Source organism: Arabidopsis lyrata, assembly GCF_000004255.2.
Source record: "Arabidopsis lyrata subsp. lyrata unplaced genomic scaffold ARALYscaffold_8, whole genome shotgun sequence".
NCBI classification, from domain to species: Eukaryota; Viridiplantae; Streptophyta; class Magnoliopsida; order Brassicales; family Brassicaceae; genus Arabidopsis; species Arabidopsis lyrata.
The window spans coordinates 20,547,949-20,568,036 of NW_003302548.1; the positions used below are offsets into that span (position 1 = coordinate 20,547,949).

Here is a 20,088-nt window from a genome sequence, read left to right on the forward strand (position 1 = left end):
TAAACAAAGTTGGAACATTTATGATTTGATTTGATCATAAAAATTGGAAAAAAAATAAGCACATGAGGATACTCTGCAAGTAATAAGAAAAGATAATCAGTTTTTTTTTTTTTTTTGTTGTATATGATCCTTCCACTCAAAATCATACCAATCCTTGAAGGGTCAAAAGGATTCCCTTCTCTATCTCACCCGGTTTAAATTAAAATAGACGAGTTTGGTTCTTCAAGCTGGAAATAAACCGGCCAAACAATGGAACAACGGCTCACACCAGAAGATATAAAGATGAGATTAAAAAAAATCTTTATCAACAGCTAAAACAGTAAAAAAGAAATGCACAAAAGCATCAAATCTCTCATTTTCTCAAACCATCAAAAAGTGGTCTATGCAAAAATTGACCTTCTTTGATGGCTCTTCTCACTCTTCTTTTCTTCTTTTTCTTCTTTTTCTTTCTTTCTTTGTTTTTCATCATCTTTATGATACAGGAGCAGCAACCAGATTCAACTCAAGAGGCTTCAAAGCTGCCTGAACAAGCTCTTGGACAGTACGGTTACGGCGACAAACATCTGAGAGTTCCTCAACGTGTCCTATTAGAGAATTCACATCTGCTCCATAAGCAATATCGGACAATGCTTGTAAGAACTTGGTAGATTCGGTCTCTGTCAAGGCTGTTCGAGGTATCAGGCTTACACTTTCCTTAGCCCAACCCACTGCTTGTAACCTGTATGTTCTTGTCAGAGCTAGCAGCGAATATGTTACCTAACCAATACCCAAAACAAAAACAAAAGAAAACGGTTTCAAAGGCCAAAAAACATCATTCAAAAAATGCAGCAAAAAGACAGTTTTGCTAAATTTACCGTATCTAGCCGAGAACTGGGAAGTGCCCCAGCTAATGAGGCTATCAATATTCTTGTGATTGTAGCTCCCCGAGGAATAATAATATTGTCCCTGATTAGTACGAACTGCTCTTCATTCACAGACTTCTCGAGGTCAAAAATGTCGGTTAAAAAGGTCAATATCGAGTGGCAGGCTTCTCTGGAAAAGAGTAGTTCAAAATATATAGTTAAACATCAATTCAAATCCCTGAAGGAAAAACAGCTTATGATGAACAACTTTAGAGAAAGAGAGGGTAAACCTGTGCTGCACTGTAATTCCAATCATTGCGCAATCTACAAGAGGTGGAAATATAGGAGACGGAATGAATAAATGTGGACAGTAGCGAAGACATCTAGACGCCAACAAAAAGCAGTCATCGGCTATATCTGGTCTCGCAGTGACTTCCTGTAAGAATATAAACAGAGTCAGACACCACATAGGATTTTAAAACTAAGAGCTTGAAGATAGTATACTACTATGTGAAATTCGTCAACCTTGATACTTGTCATAAGACATGTTGTATGTGCAAAGAGGGTTTCAATCAGGTTCTTCAAGTAGTCCGCACACGATGGATCAGAACCAAAAATCTGCAATCCCCACAAAGATTAGAGTCTCTAAAGCTTTTCTATAAGCATTCCATTGAATGAAAAGAACACAAATTACCTTTATAACTTCACTGGATAAGTATAGAAAGCATGGCTGATGATGCTGCTGATAATGGAATTGAATCTTTGCCAGCATTTCTCCAATTGTATTAATTATGTATCTTCCAGAAGTACGTACCTACAACCATTGCCTTCTTTTAGTGAAGTATCCGCTATCAAAAATGTCATCCGACAAATAGTTTTTAGATTTTCTCTTATGTTCATAGACATGGAATGTCTAGCAAACAGAGGAACAAGAACGAGACAGGTAAAAAGACTTTATAAACGATGGTGTTCAGGAATGTCCAGGAAGCAGGTAGGTAAAGAAAAAGGAAATAAAACTCACAGCATATTTGCATGCTCTGCATAGAGATTCCATAGTCCTCATGTCCCAAGGACGACTGCAGTAAAAACCATTTCAAAATAAGAGACCACATAAAAAGCAATTTGAAGAGAACATGTAAATCATCATGTGCCTAGATTCACTTACGTATCAAAAATAATTCTGAAAATAGCCCAATGCTTATTAATCTCAGCAGCCACCGCTTCAGGGTGGTTCACATACCTAATGTGGTAGCATTTGTTAGTAAGACTAAACAAAACACATGGAGATATATCGCATCATTGAGATATTATTACACAAACCTGAAGAGGAAGGCAAACCGGTCAATATGAACAGTTAATTCACGTGCATGCTTCTTCTCCAAATCTTCTTTCGCTGCTTCCTGATGCACAGATTTACAGTTCCCATCTATAAGTCTTGGCAGTATGTCAAACAACCACGCAAATAGTCAAGATGGCAAACCTCTAGAGGAGAGGCGGCTGAAAAGCATAATTTTTCAAGAGCGCCTTTGGCCTGATCTAAAGGCAGTTCGGTAACAACCATACTGCATAATCAAATATTAGAGATGTCATTAACACACAAATGAGATCTAATCCATCAGTCAGTTGACTCCATACCCTAAAGCTTCGACGAGATTTAGTGAATCCTCAGCAGAGACTTTATAACCACCACCGCCATTGATCGCCATACAATAGATATTAAACAAATCTTCAAAATACCCACAAAGATTTTTTCGGCAATCTACAATGAAACATTATTTAAACAGGCATCAGATATTTACAAAAGCAAAATTGTAACATTTTGAATCCAATAAAAGAAAACACCAAAGCTAATATATGCATATCAGTTTCAACAGAAAAACACCTTCCTGTATCTCTCATCTTGGGGAGAAGAGGAGAGTAAATTGATTAACAAGAAGCAATCAACATTTACATAACATTGGCTGTTAGATAGCTACAAGCTTTTATTTTGTATCATTATGGTTTCACACCATATATCATGAAAAGTAATTTGAAAATCGCATTGACAAAACTGGAAAACAGAATTCAGTCCAAGGAAAGCATTCAACAAAATTCCAAATACTTGCCAGTATTGCAATGCACCCTATATGCTAGCAATTCAGTAGAGTCGAAGTCAGATCCGTTAGCGTAGGTTCCAGTCAGACCTTTCGACTAGCTGCCATCTTTGAAGTAGGTCAGTATGCACAATTCAATTGAATTTTACAGAGGTGAGAAGTTCATACTTCCTAAGAGAAAACTAACAACCAAAATTTAATTTAGTTTGCAAGTGAAGAGTTATAATTATTAAACTGACTGCCTGAATAAGTGTAGTCCATGAAACCTTATACAGCAGCCCTAGAGAACGTTTTTTATAAAAGGGAAGCTGGTTGATCCAATATAACCATCAAAATGTTGATTTAAATCAAATACCAATGCTAAATCCTAAAACCAAAATATCTTTGCCATGGTTTCATGCAGGAAACAACAAAGAAATAAGATAGCCAGATTTGTAGTATATGCATACTTCTCATAATGTCAATGTTATACTCAGAAAATAAAAAGAATGGATCAAATTTGTAAGAGCGAATACAATACCGTCACAAATATGTCTAAAAGCCAAAGCTGCAGCTGCTGCACAATCTTCAGATGTGCCCATTCCACTCATAAGAATTCTAATGATCGATGGCAATATTGAAACACTGGCTGGTGCAGCATTAAGCCATTTTGAATATGCCCCGACAAGTAAGCATGCTGAAATCAAACAGGGAAGAAGATATCTTGCATTAAAGAAAAGGCTTCAGACACATTTGCTATTCAATTAGAAAAGAATTAAGCATAAATTGGAAGGTTTCTGGAGCGTATACGCTAGTGGTTTCCACCAAGCTACATATAAAACTTAGAAAGAAAACCTATTCACCTGTCTGAAGCAGTTGCGCTTGCTGCGGAAGATTTTGAAGCAACGCCATCACCTGAAAGCAGAATTTAAGAGAATGAAAACTCCATGCACGAGAGTTGGAATGGAATCCAAATAAAGCCATTGAAACTTTAAACACTCATACTTTATAAAACACGGACCTACAAGCCTTTCATAACATAAAAACAATATGGTAAACCCATACTTCTTAGGCAGTGAGAAAAAAAAAAATTGCAGGAACTATGTATAATACAAACCTGGGGCATCACTTCAGCTTCAACAACCGAAACATAATTTGATATTGCCCATATACAGAACAAAATAGCTTCTGCTGGACGCCAATCTTGAAAATCATTTCCTGTCTGAGCATTGGCCTAAGTACATATTTCACAAAATGTCAAAGATTCTGAAATCCAAATGATGTAAAAAATGTAACTGTTTGGTGCTGATAATCCTAATTGTGTTCTACACTGATCGTATTTAACTTTTTCAATATATAAAAATGCTGATTCAATATCTCCCAATGCTTATTTTGTATTTAATGATAGAACAGATAGCATGCATGGACATCCAAAGCACAAACCTCAAGAAGTTTCATATAGAGAATCTTAAGAGTAGTATCCCCTCCCAGGATTAACGCTGCATCTATTAATACATCTGCAACAGCTGAAAATGTCACAAACTTCATCAGTAAAATTGGATTGACAGAGCAACGGTCCAGAGAAGTAAACAAGAAAATGAGGCAATTGGTACCATCAGAGATGATTGAGAGCACAATAAGTAGCACATATCAACAAATGTATGAGGAATAAGAAAATTAAAAGACACATTACGAGATACAGCACCCTACCAAAGCTAAGTGACTAAAACAACCAAAAAAACTCAGAAGAACAATACTTTATCTGCGTCAAGAAACAAGTGTAAAGGATGGAAACATAGGGAAAGAAACAGTGCTAAGCAATCAAATTAAGAAAATCTAAGGTCGCGCTGATCTATTTAGAAAGCTCTGAGGGCTACACTTCTTCCTTAACACCCTTATCTCGAGCGGTTTTGATCTAATGTAATGTTGAGAACAAGCAATACACGGCTTTGATTACCATATCTAGTCTGCTTGAATTCCTTAAGGTCCTCATATGTGAGGCCTTGATAATCTTCAGGATACTGAACTCTGAAGCCAACCTGTGAAGGGAAACCAGTGTATAGGTGACATAAACTGCAGAGCATACAATAACCCATATGATTTTCTATTTCCACCATAAGATGATCGACCAAATAAAAAACTTTAGCAATCCAGAATTTTTTTAAAGAGCAATATTAATTTAAATGTAAGTCACGAGCTTCAAATATTCTTGAAAGAGTAATACTTTAGAGTGGTATCTGATGACTCACTCACCAAAGATACAAGGCTCTGATAGGCTGGCTGAAAGATATGTAGTCTTCGGTTTCTCTCAGCTTCAATGGATGCTTCACTACCCAAGGAACTATAAGAATCCCTGATAAATTAAAAATCTCAGCATATGACCCTAGGAACACCCAACAAACATAGACAAGGCTGAAGTTACCTCTTTGTCAACATAAGTTGAAGACTGTGCCAAAAGTTGAAGGTCATCGAGGCTATATCAAATTCTGGGTGTGCAGTAACTTCCAGCAGGGCATGCACAATAACCATTGATTCATCTGAACCTAGAGGCAGAAATAGTACCTTCGAACATATTAGATTACCAGCTAAAGCATTTTGCGCACCAAAAGCAATCAAGACACATGAAACAGAACACTTAAAATAACAAGACAGAGAAGCAGAAATGAGGCCGTATACCAGTAGCTATCAGTTCAACATATGAATCGCCTACGTCAGCGAATAATCGACCAATGGCTTTGACATCTTCTTCATCCTGAAAGTGAGATAATTCTAAGAATCAAAAGAAAAAAATACAAACACATGCCAAAAATTACAACTAATTATGAGGGATATCTTTAGCCACATATCCAAGTCATATAAACCGAAAATAGCCCTTTTAGAACTACATTTTAATTAAGTTAAACAAGTATAAGCCATTAGCTTCCTACTATTTGATGCATCTGATAAAATTTTCCCTTAATAGAGTCCAGGAGTAACAGAATCATAGCCGTTCAACCCACAATGAAGCTTAATATTATGCAGATTCAGCCATCAACTTGTATCAATACCAAAGGTAAACAGTACCTTTGAAGAATCTCTTAGATGGGCCTTGAGACTTAAAATCTGAGGCACAATAACTTGAATCAAGGGTGTTTGTGCAGAAATACCACCAGAACTTGGTGATGCTGTGTGATGTATCAATTCAGAGATAACTGCGAAGTTGAAAATGAAGTTTATCTATTAAAACTCTAATAATGAATTCTAAGGAAACATTGACTTGTAGATTGGAAAGGCTTTTTCTATTTGATAAAGAATAAAAAAATTCTTGCTCATTATAATGAAGGTGAATAAAACATCTTAAGGCAATACAGTATACCACCCCAACACACATCAAACACTAATTTCCACAATTCAACAAGAAAAGCTTAACAACCAATTTCTAGAGGCTCTATTTGCAAATTCTCGAACTTAGCATATTCCAACTATGAGACAACAGGTATGCTAGAAATTCCGCAGCTCCCATAGAGTTCCAATACCAGACATATATCCAGGCCAAAATATCAATGTGAAGTATTCCAAGACTCTAAAGGCCTATGTATATATTAGCTTTTCCAACGAGTATACCATTCACAGATGCCTCTGAGAGTGGATCACAGTTCAAACTTGAGAGAGCTGCATGCACCAATGGATGACCGGCAAGCACTGCTCCAGGAATCCTGAGAAAGACCACCCCAAAGTTTACCAGCATACAGTTCAGTCAGTATCATCGTTGCTAAGTTGAATTGGTGAAAATAGTCAAGGATAGCAAGTAGATTCCAACGGCAATGAATCAGATAAAACTTAACTCTGTGTCTAAGAGATTCTATATAGGACAAAATCTATGACCCATATATCAAAACAGTTTACAACCTGATGAACTCACAATGAATATTTGTAATCTAGACGAGCTTTTGTTCTAAATAAAACTGGAGATAGAACAGCAAAAAAAAAGAGCATACCCATGCCTAAGACGGAGCCAAGAAGCAAATGCCTCGAGAACCTGAAAAATCAAAATTACAGAACACAATTGGCAATAAGTTTATGCTTGCAACACCAAAGACACTAGCTGGTCCAACACACAGGAGCACAGGACATTTTTCAGAAGAAATATAAAATTTTGGTAGGTGAGTGAAAACCTAAGATGTAATCAAGCTTTTACATGAAACTAGCAATAATGTTTTTAGAAGGCAAACATAGACGTTGACTGGTAAAGCAAGCAAAAATTGGTGTAAAGTTAAAAACCCATACATGTATCAGAAACATAGAAAAGGTTCTTTAAATGTGTTATACAGAGGGGTCATGGAAAGTGAATAACAAACTATCTATTGAACTATGTCACGACTCTATATTAAAGATAAGCTCTGACCTGTTCCTTAAGTTCGGTTATATTCAAACATGCTGTTAAGATATTAAGTGCAGCATCCATTTGAGAAGTAAGCTCGTTTTCGAATTGACGTCGTCGATCCGGACGAGCAGCTATTTTGTAGTTAAACGTTTCCTGGTCATAGCAAGAAGGACAATAAAAAATCAAGACATCATATAACAATCTAGATTAAAGGTAAACATCACTAAAGAGAATCAAGTTAATGAAAGGGAAAGGTGGTAAGATGTGGCAGAGATTTGGGAAAAATTATAGAATTTCCATTTTAATTACAATTAAACAATCAACATTTTTTGCAAATAGGACCATGCAAAATAGAAAGGTCTTGTCTAGCCGATACTTAAGGGATTGAAATAACACTTGCAGAGAAACTTAGAACACTACTTAAACATAATAACGCTAACAGTAAAAAGGTACAGAATATTTTTGAGATCAGTAATACCAGCATAACTAAGAAGTAAGCAGATCCAAGTCAGACCAAATAAGGCCTTTCATATCTATATAGCCGGATACATGAATCCACTTTAATTACTGAGTGAGATGAACACTCAAACAAAGGAATGGAAAATACTCTACCTCGGGCAAAACTGTCAAGAGTTCCAAGAAACCAGGCACATATTCAGGATGCATGTTCATCTCATCCCTAAGCCAGCTAATTATACCGCCATCTCCCCAATCTGCCGCAGGAACATGCACCGCCAAGGCAGCAACAGCAATACTAATCTACAATATAAGATACTTAAATAAGATAACTCGACACAAAGTACATGACTTTACACGCACAACAGTAAATTCCCGCATACGCATAATGGAGAATGATTTATGAAGCTTACCTGGGTCCTAACTTTTGGGGGGCCTTTGTGGAACTTTTTTAACAATGTCTGCATTTGAGAAAATAATGAAAGTCAAATTTTTCCGGGAAGGCTAAGAAAGTACTTGTCCAATACCAAGAATATTAGGCCAGAAAAATGAAATCATAGTAAAACCTAGATGCCAGAATACACTAAGCAAAACACTAGTTCAACTGACTTTTCCTATTACATTATTGCTAAAAGGAACAGAAATACATAAATATTCAGAAACCCTACAACTCATGAAAAATTAGTTAATGGAACGAAGACTCACCGTTAATGATTGCCGTAGCTTCTGAAAAGCCCCAGGTGGTAGTTCTTCAAAATCTCGTTGAACCTTCGAGAAAGACAGATTAATTGTCAACAGAGTGCAGTCTCCAAGATTGTGTGATAAATGAATAACGATTTACAAAAAATTTCAAGTGCATTTACCTTGCTTCGAAGGGTTTGAGAACAGAATATTAAAGTTTCCAAATTGCTAGAAGAATCATGAAGTAAATTATCCGCAACCTAGAATAGATACAACAGTACAGAGTAAGAAACATTGTAAAACTGCTCCACCAAACAATCCTCTTCTCCGCATTAACAATCATGTGTCTAAAAAACAACTGGAAGAGCTCATAAAACCTAGCAAATCGTTTATGTAACAAGGTAGATCTATTCACACACCTAACACATACTTCTTCAAACCAGCTACAAATTGAACTTACATGTACTGAAAATTTGAGATTTCTGCTATGCATAAGACTATGTGACCTTAAAGAGCGAATCGCTAGTACAAATTGACTAAAAGGATGAAACTTTATGCACCTACATGGTCTAAAGTAGCTGAGAATCGAATATTAAAGCTCTAACACAAGTGCTACAAAAGAAGGAAGAACAAATCGAACCCAAACAAATCGAGATTAAATACCCGACTGATAAAATTAAACAATTGAAATCGAAAAGAAAAACTCGCCTGCCAAGCATCGAGAGTTCCTTGGAAGGTCTGGAGCCAGCGATCAGCTTGGACACGCACTGTATCATCCGGGTGATGATACAGTGCGTTTAGGGCTTCTTTGACCGCGTTCTGATGCTCCATAGCTATAATCCTTGAGCGTTTTTTGCTCGTACGGCCACCAAATCACGACCACAGAGAAAAAGACCCAGATTGAGAAAGAGAAGTATTTGCCCAACTGAAATTCGGGATTTTGTCAAATCGATTTCGCCCAACACAAAAAAAATTTTTTTTTTTTTTTTTTTCCCCTCTTTGTCAAAAGGGTTTTTTTTTTGGCGCCCCTCAACTTGAGTGAGAGAGAAAGAGAAAGAGATCGAAATTTCGGATTTTGATCTGAAAGAGGATGAAGAAGAGAGAATCTCAGCCGTTAGATCTGATTACTTTGACTTTAAGTCAAATCCTTCTTTTTATTCTGAAAGATATAGGCTGCAAATGGTTGACACAAAATACCAAGCTGAAAGAGTTGAATGAACATTCAACTAATTTTTTACCATTTGAAATGAAAAAGTTGAAAAAAAGGATTCAGCCCATTCAACTTAAAAACCTCAAAAATTGAACAAATTTTACAGCAAAAATGTTCAACTCATTCAACTACAATTTTGTAGATGAATTGATTGAATGATTTTCAACCTAATATTTTCCAACTTAATATATTCAACCCATTCAATTTTAAACAACCATTTGTAGCCATAAAAGTTGTTTACTTTTTTCAGTTGTTGCAATCGATTGTTAAAAAAACGGATCATTGATTCATCGTAACATAAAGATTGTACAAAGAACAAGATTTGAGAGCAACATATGCGTTCTCTTGTGTCACTGAATCAATCGTTACATGTTATAACAGACAATACAACGATGTTTTATAAAGTGTTAATCTCTCTGGTCACTCTCATATCTATCTTATGATGATTTAACAGCAAAATGATACACACAGAAAAAAAATAAAGGGTTGCATTCATTTTTACTGCCTACAAAACACATCCATCAATCAAAGAAAGGCTTTTTTTTTATGTAGTTCGGTTAAAGTTCCCATCAACCTGCATATGGAGCCACTCCGGTTGAGATACTCGGGTTTCGTTAGCTTCCTGTTGCTCATATATTGTTCGATGAACGTCAATCGGTAAAGTCCCGAGCTGATACAACACCAAGAGCTTTGAGATTTAGTAGTTTTGATCATGAATGGTTATGTTTTTCTATGTTCTTTCAGATTTGGGACTTACATCACCAGAAGGAAAAACTCCTATTGTTGGACCAGTACTTGCACCCGAGTTAACAACTTCTAGCTTCATTGACAGAAACTGTAGACCAAATTCCATGTTTAGACATGTACAATTGAAACATATAACAGAGAGGAGTTAACGACTTTTACCTCAACTTGCCGCTGCAACGACTGAATATAATTGATAATCTCATCGAGCACAAGGGCTTTTCCGATTATCTGAAATCAACGGAAATATCTTGTTGAGTGTTTTTAAGGCTATAAGAACATCATTCGCAAGACCATAAGAAAACAGACTTGTCATGTACCTTGTTACATCCTGGAATTATATCTTGAAGAGCTGTCATCTTCTCACTGATCTTTTCTCTTCTAGCCTGTCAAAGACAACATTGTGTTTCTAATAAAAGGAACAGTTTTTGAGGATAAAAAATTGGTAATTCAGCAGAAGAATTACTCGCTCTGCTAGACTATGCCGGTCAGTAGCTTGTCCTCTTCTTGCTCTCACATGGATATAATCCTTTGGTGGCTCAGGTTTGTTCTTCTGTTCCGTTGCTTTGCTTCCACCACCACCACCCGAACTTGTTTCGCCTTCAGGTCTCATCGAACCATCTCCATTTCCACTTTCAGATCCACACAGTTTTCTTTTCTTATCGCCTGATTCTTTCTGTTAAAAAAAGTAAACAGATGGAAATGCTTAAGATCCTAAACCAAACTCTCGATCTAAAATCACTTAAGCGATATACAGAGAGAAACAATGAGCATTGACCATTCCAACATCTATCAAACTAACGGTCTTTAAGCTCAATCCAACTAAGTCAAAAAGTCAAAGGATATAAGTCATCTAATCTATAAACTAATCCTTGATCCCTAAATCAAAGACTTATGCTTTGACTCATTGATTTCTTAGATCACCTCCAAGCTAAGGATCTAGATTCAAACTTTAGTTACAGATTCAAATACTCAAATCAAAATCAGGGCTTTTCAAAAATTGAAGTGCAAAAGCTCACCAATTCATTACCACTGCTGCTGGAAGAAACCATCTTTGAAGAATCGTCCTCAGAGTTCAAATCTCTAGTCTTTCTACCTCCCCAGCCAGCAGTTAGATCGGTGACAGTAGATTCCTCCGCCGCGGAGACGTCTTTATTGCCGGAATGTTCAGACCGAGTGAAGACTCGACCGGAGTTAACGGCTAAACGGAGACCAGAGCGAACGGCGTCGTTTACAGGGAAAGGCCAAATCTCGGAGAGAGTGTAAGAAGAAGGATTAGCTGCGGAGAAGGAGGAATCGTTCACAAGTGGAGGGTCCATTTCCGATGATCGTAAAAGGGTTGACCCAGATTTAGGACCCGGATCCGAGAAGTGAGGAACTTGATAGAAAAAGAAGGAAAAGGTTTGAGCTTTGCGAGGTCTTGTCTTGTTTATAGGGTTGTGTATGAGGTGGACAAATAGAGAGATAGATCGGAGAAGGTAAGAGATATGAGGCAAGTGATAATGCGCCACTAAGATGCAATTGAAGACAAATCTCTTTTAATTACAGTACACAGTTTACAGCTACTGTATATATTGCCGTTTTGTTAATACAAATTACAATTATATAAAAAAAAAATATATGAGAACAGAAAATGATGAGAAAAATTATTGAATAAAATAGGTAGATTTATACGATGACCTAAATAATTTTAAAATTAACCAAAGTAACCCCCTCACATAAATAAACTTTCTTTAGTAATCCTTGATTGATTTATTATTTTAATCAAAGTTGTCATTTAATCCAAGTGATATTCATTAGTTCTTTTTTTCTAATTAGAGTTAAAGTTTTTTTTACTAGACAAAGTCTTTGTAGTGGCAATGATTCAAGTGTATGTATAGTGAGATATATCATCTCTTCAAATGTCAACGAAAATCTAAAAGAATATTACCAGAACTGTTCCACCGCCGGTATTGGAGTCTTCTACTTTCATTTTCTTGTTGAAATCGAAGACTTTGGTTCTGATATAGTCTTCTTTGTTCCTCAGCCAAGTCCAAACCTTCTTAATGACAAGAGAGTCGTGGACTTTCAGTTACGCTGTTCTTGATGTTTTTATTCAACGTCGCATTATTTTAACCAAAAATAAGTTAAATATTAGTTGTTCTTGATTTGTTTTTTGTCAGTCGTTTCGCTTTTTCTTAATAAAAAATAGAATTAGGGAGTCCAATGATGTGGGTAAGTTTCTTCTCTTGATGGGTTCTTTCTTGTGAATTGTTAAAAGATGATATGATGAGCCTAAACAACGCCTTTTGTATATGTGTATGTGATATGCAAACATATATATGGTTGGTAATGACGCGCAACATTAACTTTGTTGATGGATGATAGTCTATAATGGAGATAAGTATATATGGCTGTGTGGATTTCGTGAATAATAAGCATTTGATCATCCGTGAAAGAATAATTACTCATTTCGTAACGGAGTTTGTATATACTAAGATTTCATTTTGATTGACCTTCTATTCCTTGCTACAGAGTTTCAATGCTGTTATCATCTAGCAAAGACATCGATGTCCAATACATAGATTTTTTAAAGTTATGTAACATGAGCTAGGCTAAAATATATGACGTCAAATCACGATGTGAAATTAGATGGATTTTTGTTTAAATAATTTATAACACGAGCAAGGCTACAATAAAATGTTTAACTTCCGTGTCTTTTTTTTTTTCTTTACAAAAAAAAAGTGTATCTTGAGCAATGAGCATATACGGTCTTTCAATTGTGATCATCTTAAGTTCTTGTGATAATGGACCATAAATTAAATTTTAATTGCTTAATCACAAAAGCCAAATTCTAGCTAGCTAAATATATAAAACGCTAACATGAATGATAGATATGACATGTTTTAGTTTTTTTGTTTGTTTGTCGGCGATCTTCATAGTTTATAACTTTCCAAGGTAGTTGCGAACAAATACAAAGAGCCAAGAGTGTAATTTTTCGTTTCGATGGTTTCAAGTTCAGCCTTGCATGCTTAACAAAGATCACCTTCTTATTTTCCCAATCTGAACATTAATTGTGTTCTTTAACAAAAATAAAAATAATAATTGTGTTTGTTTTCGTATTTTATAAATTAATTATGAATATAGAAATATCAACGTTTTAAAACAATTTATAACAAAAAAGCTCTTAAACCTATTTATTGAATTAAAACTTAAAAGTCAATTCTATACCATTGACTCCATCGTTTGAATGCTCTAAATGTTTAGCACGAAAAAGTTCGTCTCAATAGTTAAAGACCAAACAAATTAGAAATTGATCGTTTTTGGGCAATTTTTTTTTAAAAAATTATTTATTGTTAATTATACAGAAAGTCGAATTAAGTGGAATGGTTTTTTATTTATTTAGATGAATAATATAAAGGCGGAAAAGACAAGTGGAGAAAGAGAAGACACCTGGATGCAAAGGTGTCACACATGAAGCCCAATTTCATTGTTTCCATTTTCCCATAAAGCCTTTGGTGGTCCACTTTTATTTTTTTCCTCTATTTTTTTTTAAAAAACAAGAAACACTAATTTGATTATCAATTTCTTCTGTTTAAATTTTGTTGTTGCACAAAAAAAAAAAATTATTAGTTTGGTCTTAAAATTTAGAAATAACAGAGAAAATTCAGAAAAGTCAAAAATAACATGAGAATAGGAATCCTTTGTGACTTCATTGGTGATGCAATGACACAGTTGGCCGATTTAGCACCGACTAAGTAGACATTAATCAATAATAATTTAAATTTTAAAAATAAGAATCGTATCTACTAAAAAATGAAATACGATAATTATTGTTAAAATTCATATATTAATAGCTAATTTATATATACATTTTTGATCATAATTAACAAATAAATCATGAAGTTGAGAAGTATTTACAATGACATGCCATTAGCATTAATTATTTAGATTTGTTTTATTTAAGTAAAGATTTTTAATTGAAATTCATTTCTCATATATTTAGCAAAAGTCTCTACAAAATCTTTCCTTTTCTATTTAAGTAAAGATTTTGAAATCAAATATGTTTTCAACAATTTACCAAAAATTTATACACAATCTTTTTAAAAATCTCGACTTAGTTAACTTCTGATTTTTATCTGCAAAAAAAAAATTAATTGTAACGAGTGATGTAAAAATCGGGAATGTTGATACTACAATTTCTTCTACTTCTTTTTTTTCATATAATGAAAATTATTTTTTAGAGATATTTTCTTAAAACCTCTAAACAAAACAAAGGGTTTCAAAAGATAGCTTCTCTTTTGGTGGGTCGACCCGCAAACCCGCAACTCTCTACGGGTTTATCCGCATGAACCTGCGACCCGTAGTGGATAAAAATATTATTCAAAAAAATAACAAATGATGTTTGATTTTACGGGACGGGGTTATATGGTGCAACGGGTTTAGATCAATATTAATATTAAACAATATACTATGCATGAAATCCTAGAATTAAAAATCAAAATTTAATTATAAAATCAGAAACACTAAACAAAATAAACAATATTAACAAAACAAATACAACTTAAAGTTTTGCAAAATAATTTTTTAGTTATAAAAAAATCGACCCGCGGTGTACCGCGGGGTAAAGTCTAGATTTGGAAGTTTAAGGAAGAAATTTTTTTAAAAAAAAATAATAGCTCCGCGGTGTACCGCAAGAAAAATCTTTATCCTAACTGAGGCAAGAAGAAGAAAAAAGCCAAATGTCATTTAAATGTATATATAGATACTCAACACTATTAATATAGATATATGGATGGTATATTTATAAAATAGGTCGAAATATTATATTATACTCTTTATTAATAAACAAAACTAATTATATTTAGAATTTAAAAAAAAAAAATTATAGCCCCGCGGTACACCACGGATTCAAATCTAAGTCATTTTACATTCTGTGATCAAGACGAAAACTTTGATTTGCTTAACCGTTTTATCTTATACTTAATTCGGACCGTTTTTTCTATTGGTGGAACTAATTTAGCCAGAATATTAAAATTACTTTAAATCACACCGTTTCAATAAAGATAAATCCAACGAATCTATAACTTTAATCGAAAACTAAATTAAATAAGGAAAAAAGAAAGATTTAAAAGCGAAGAAAAGATTCGAAAAAGAGAGATGGACCAAAACGGCGGTTTATTCGGACGTCAGCAGCACTAACTAAGAAAGAAAGAAGAGAGGCTTAAGGCTCTTCTCTTCTCTTCTTCCTTTTGCTTCCTTCTCCAAATTATCCTGACGCGTCTCTCTTTCTCTCTAGAAGACTAAAATTTTTCCTTTTTATGTTTCTTTTGGGTTTTGAATTTTCTCACCAAAGATTTGTCTTTTCCAAGGAAAGTTCTTGATTTTTTCTCTTCGTGTTTTAAGGGTTTTTCAATTGAAACATTTTCAATCTCCGAATTTTTAGTAACCTAACCACATCAATCTACTGATTGTTTTCCGTTCATCGTGATTTCTCAAGATTTGATTTTTTTTTTTTTTTTTTTGAAAATTTGAATTTTGAGATTCTGTTCCTCTTTGATCATCATCACTAGGGTTTCTGTTTCCAGTAAAAAAGTTTGGATTTTTCTTGGTATAATTTAGGAATGAGGAAGCCCAAGTTATCGAAACTCGAGAGGTTAGAGAAATTCGACATGTTCGTCTCTCTTAGCAAGCAGAGATCTGTTCAGATACTAATGGCGGTTGGGTTACTCTACATGCTTCTAATCACATTCGAAATCCCTTTCGTCTTCAAAACCGGGCTTAGTTCCTTGTCTCAGGATCCGTTAACCCGACCCGAGAAGCATAATAGCCAACGAGAATTACAAGAGAGACGAGCTCCGAGTCGACCTTTTAAGAGTCTGCTTTACCAGGAATCACAATCGGAACCACCGGCTCAAGGTTTAAGAAGGAGCACTCGGATCTTATCTAGTTTGAGATTTGACCCGGAAACGTTTAACCCGAGTAGCAAAGATGGGTCAGTGGAGCTTCACAAATCCGCTAAGGTAGCTTGGGAAGTTGGTCGAAAGATATGGGAAGAGCTTGAGTCTGGGAAAACGTTGAAAGCTTTGGAGAAGGAGAAGAAGAAGAAGATTGAGGAACATGGGTCAAACTCGTGCTCTCTCTCTGTTTCCTTAACCGGGTCTGATCTTTCGAAACGTGGGAATCTCATGGAGCTTCCATGTGGTTTAACTCTTGGGTCACATATTACAGTGGTTGGGAAGCCAAGAGCTGCTCATTCGGAGAAGGACCCGAAGATATCGATGTTAAAGGAAGGAGATGAAGCTGTTAAGGTTTCACAGTTTAAGTTGGAGCTTCAGGGTTTGAAAGCAGTTGAAGGAGAAGAGCCACCTCGGATCCTCCACTTGAATCCAAGGCTTAAGGGTGATTGGAGTGGTAAGCCTGTCATTGAGCAGAACACTTGTTATAGAATGCAATGGGGTTCAGCACAAAGATGTGAAGGATGGAGATCTAGGGATGATGAAGAGACTGGTTAGTATATTTATTTGTTCGAAAGCATTTATTTTTCATCTGTTGGTTCGCTTGGTGTTTGTGTTGGGGATACTAATTAGTAAGAATGGGTGTAGTTGATGGTCAGGTTAAGTGCGAGAAATGGGCTCGAGATGATAGCATTACATCTAAAGAAGAGTCTAGCAAGGCGGCTTCATGGTGGCTTAGTCGATTAATAGGTCGGAGCAAGAAAGTAACTGTTGAATGGCCATTTCCATTCACAGTTGACAAGCTTTTCGTGCTTACACTTAGTGCTGGGTTGGAAGGTTATCATGTTAGTGTCGATGGGAAGCACGTTACGTCCTTTCCATACCGAACTGTAAGTGATGTTTTGCCCTGACTTAAACTTGTTGTGGTTCGATTAGTGATTGGCATGAACTGATGATTGTCTATGTGGGTGTTTTGTTGGCTATATATGAAGGGATTTACGCTTGAGGATGCTACTGGTCTAACCATTAACGGAGACATAGATGTTCACTCGGTTTTCGCTGGCTCTCTCCCAACCTCGCATCCTAGTTTTTCTCCTGAGAGGCACCTTGAGCTCTCGAGCAATTGGCAAGCCCCATCACTTCCTGATGAGCAAGTTGATATGTTCATTGGTATCCTTTCTGCTGGTAACCATTTTGCTGAGCGGATGGCTGTGAGGAGGTCGTGGATGCAACATAAACTCGTGAAATCTTCCAAAGTAGTCGCTCGGTTCTTTGTTGCACTGGTAAGTTTAGACTAATTTACAAGTGATCTGATTTTGGTCTTCTAGGTTAAATTAAAGAGCTTTACATATCGAATTGCTAGCTAAACTCAGGTGTTTATTTGGGCAGCACTCGAGGAAAGAAGTAAATGTGGAGCTAAAGAAGGAAGCTGAATTCTTTGGAGACATAGTTATAGTCCCTTACATGGACAGTTATGACCTTGTCGTCCTCAAAACCGTTGCAATTTGCGAGTACGGGGTGAGTCCCGCTGATTCTAAGATTCAACACTTGATGCTGTGTTTTCAATTATTCAATATAGGTAAAGAGTTTCTCTACTCTTTGTTTTGCAGGCTCATCAACTTGCTGCTAAATTCATCATGAAGTGTGATGATGATACATTTGTACAAGTGGATGCGGTTCTTAGTGAAGCGAAGAGAACACCTGCCGATAGAAGTCTATACATTGGCAACATCAATTATTATCATAAACCACTCCGCCAGGGTAAATGGGCTGTTACATATGAGGTAAAAATTTATAATCTTTTTGCTTAAAGAATCATTTGTATCCGTTCTTTCCTCATATGAATTCAAAAGTTAATGTTACATTATCTGTTTTTCCAGGAATGGCCAGAGGAAGACTATCCACCTTATGCTAATGGCCCTGGATACATATTATCAAACGATATCTCTCGCTTCATAGTGAAAGAGTTTGAGAAACACAAATTAAGGGTACGCTGCAACAGATTTTCCCAATCAACGTTACCTAATCAAATTCGAAACAGAACATATGCATCTATATAACTAGTCTTTTTTCCTTTCTCTCATTCTTGATACTACAGATGTTCAAAATGGAAGATGTAAGTGTGGGAATGTGGGTAGAACAATTCAACAATGGTACAAAACCGGTGGACTACATTCACAGCCTCAGGTTCTGTCAGTTTGGTTGCATAGAGAATTACTTGACGGCGCATTATCAGTCGCCAAGACAGATGATATGCTTGTGGGATAAGTTGGTGTTGACAGGCAAACCTCAGTGCTGCAACGTGAGATGACACATACCAAATCCTCTGTTTCTCTTTGGTTTATAAGAGGAAATAGAAATTCGAAGAGGTTTTTTGGGTTTTTTTTTTGTTGAGTAGCATTTTATAGATATAGCTTTGGTTGTATTATATCATCTTGATCTTAAGCAACGAATCTAAAATAGATGTTATCTTTTGGTCGAATTCTCTATTAATATTCTTTCTTTCCTTCTATTTTGGAGATTTAAGTCGACAAATCTCGTACTACTACGTTAATTAACTACTATGGTTCTACACTCAGAGTTGGCAAGATCATTAAATCTAGTTTGTTTTGTGCAAGAGAGAAAAAGATGATGTTAAATCTCTCTTGACTAAACTTTTTTCTCTTACCACAAAAAAAATTATTGTATGAAGGTGCGAGATTTGGGAGTATTTTTGGTGTTTTGATTTTTCATGAAAGGTCATTTCTTTTTTTTTGGTTGGTACACTTTTATGCGAAATTTATGAGATTTTACTAGCAAAGGAACTTCTTAATTTTTCATACTTTGTATGTATATCATAATTTTCAAAATATATTTTAACATCAACCAATTATTTTCAAAGTTGACCCCTACGAAATAAAAAAATAATACGTAATATTGAAGATATTTTTCTTGTAAGAAATTGAAAAAAAAAGAATTTTGAATAACATGTAATAAGCCATAATCAATTTTTTGCAACATTATTTTAATTCTATAATATGTATATTAGTTTATATGGCCTGAATTTTAATTTCTCTTTTAACTTCTTTTGAAATGATAATTTAGCCCATCCCATTACCGCTTTAATTTATCTCGAGCTAACTAAAGCAGGTTCTCTTCTCTTCACTACGATTTTATGATCAATTTCTACTGATCATCGATGCTAGAGATTCTAGTAATGATACGGTGATGATTTCAGTGTGTTTAAGAGTTTTATTTCATCAATCTTAGTTGTTCATTTCGATTCACTTCAATTTTGATCAAATTCTACTTCTCTTCGATGCTATGGATTCTAGTGACGATTTCTTTGTGTTTTGATAGTTTGAATCCAGATCATGATATGCTTATTTTGATTTCGCGAACCAAGCTTAGAGATTCTATTTTGGCAGCTAACTAGCTACTTTCTCTTTGTGAACTGTTGAATTTGCACTAGATCTGTTTATGATTTTTTTTTTCTATATACACTATAATATCAAATGGACTTTTAAAATTTTTCAATTACTTTACTTTGTATGTATATCTTAATTTTTAAATACATATTTTAACATCAACCATCTGTGAGATTTATTTGCATGACATAAATAATTTGTTCAGGTTTTCTGATAATGATTGTGAATCGAATCATGACATTAATCAGAAATATATATATTTTAACATCAACCATTTGTGAGATTTATGTGCATGACATAAATAATTTGAATGTATGACTCGATGCTTGATATCTGGGTAAAAATTTGTTGCTTATTTACTTGTTTTTGACTTTTGT

At 35.1% G+C, this 20,088-nt stretch overlaps 3 protein-coding genes across 3 annotated transcripts; 1 reads left to right on the plus strand and 2 right to left on the minus strand.

The window, feature by feature from the left end:
• Positions 1-80: 80 nt before the first annotated feature.
• Positions 81-9,495, minus strand: LOC9300879 (transportin MOS14). Its single transcript, XM_021022222.1, has 27 exons — positions 9,123-9,495; positions 8,597-8,674; positions 8,439-8,501; positions 8,147-8,194; positions 7,890-8,036; positions 7,299-7,430; positions 6,892-6,932; positions 6,518-6,609; positions 5,978-6,105; positions 5,591-5,666; positions 5,337-5,457; positions 5,168-5,267; positions 4,872-4,953; positions 4,358-4,440; positions 4,032-4,148; positions 3,778-3,829; positions 3,456-3,611; positions 2,478-2,601; positions 2,323-2,404; positions 2,163-2,242; positions 2,008-2,082; positions 1,864-1,918; positions 1,537-1,656; positions 1,368-1,460; positions 1,133-1,278; positions 855-1,032; positions 81-756 (listed from the first exon to the last, which is right to left on the minus strand). Exons 1-27 carry the CDS (start codon positions 9,243-9,245, stop codon positions 472-474), a joined length of 2,877 nt encoding a protein of 958 aa, XP_020877881.1. The 5' UTR covers positions 9,246-9,495; the 3' UTR covers positions 81-471.
• Positions 9,496-9,890: 395 nt separating this feature from the next.
• LOC9302572 (transcription factor bHLH79) lies at positions 9,891-12,048 on the minus strand. Its single transcript, XM_021022233.1, has 6 exons — positions 11,388-12,048; positions 10,835-11,044; positions 10,689-10,754; positions 10,531-10,599; positions 10,382-10,459; positions 9,891-10,294 (listed from the first exon to the last, which is right to left on the minus strand). Exons 1-6 carry the CDS (start codon positions 11,685-11,687, stop codon positions 10,169-10,171), a joined length of 849 nt encoding a protein of 282 aa, XP_020877892.1. The 5' UTR covers positions 11,688-12,048; the 3' UTR covers positions 9,891-10,168.
• Positions 12,049-15,487: 3,439 nt separating this feature from the next.
• Positions 15,488-18,802, plus strand: LOC9302573 (hydroxyproline O-galactosyltransferase GALT6). The gene is made up of 7 exons (XM_021011698.1): positions 15,488-16,857; positions 16,953-17,194; positions 17,297-17,587; positions 17,694-17,822; positions 17,915-18,088; positions 18,185-18,292; positions 18,403-18,802. Exons 1-7 carry the CDS (start codon positions 15,972-15,974, stop codon positions 18,613-18,615), a joined length of 2,043 nt encoding a protein of 680 aa, XP_020867357.1. The 5' UTR covers positions 15,488-15,971; the 3' UTR covers positions 18,616-18,802.
• The last annotated feature ends 1,286 nt before the right edge of the window (positions 18,803-20,088 follow it).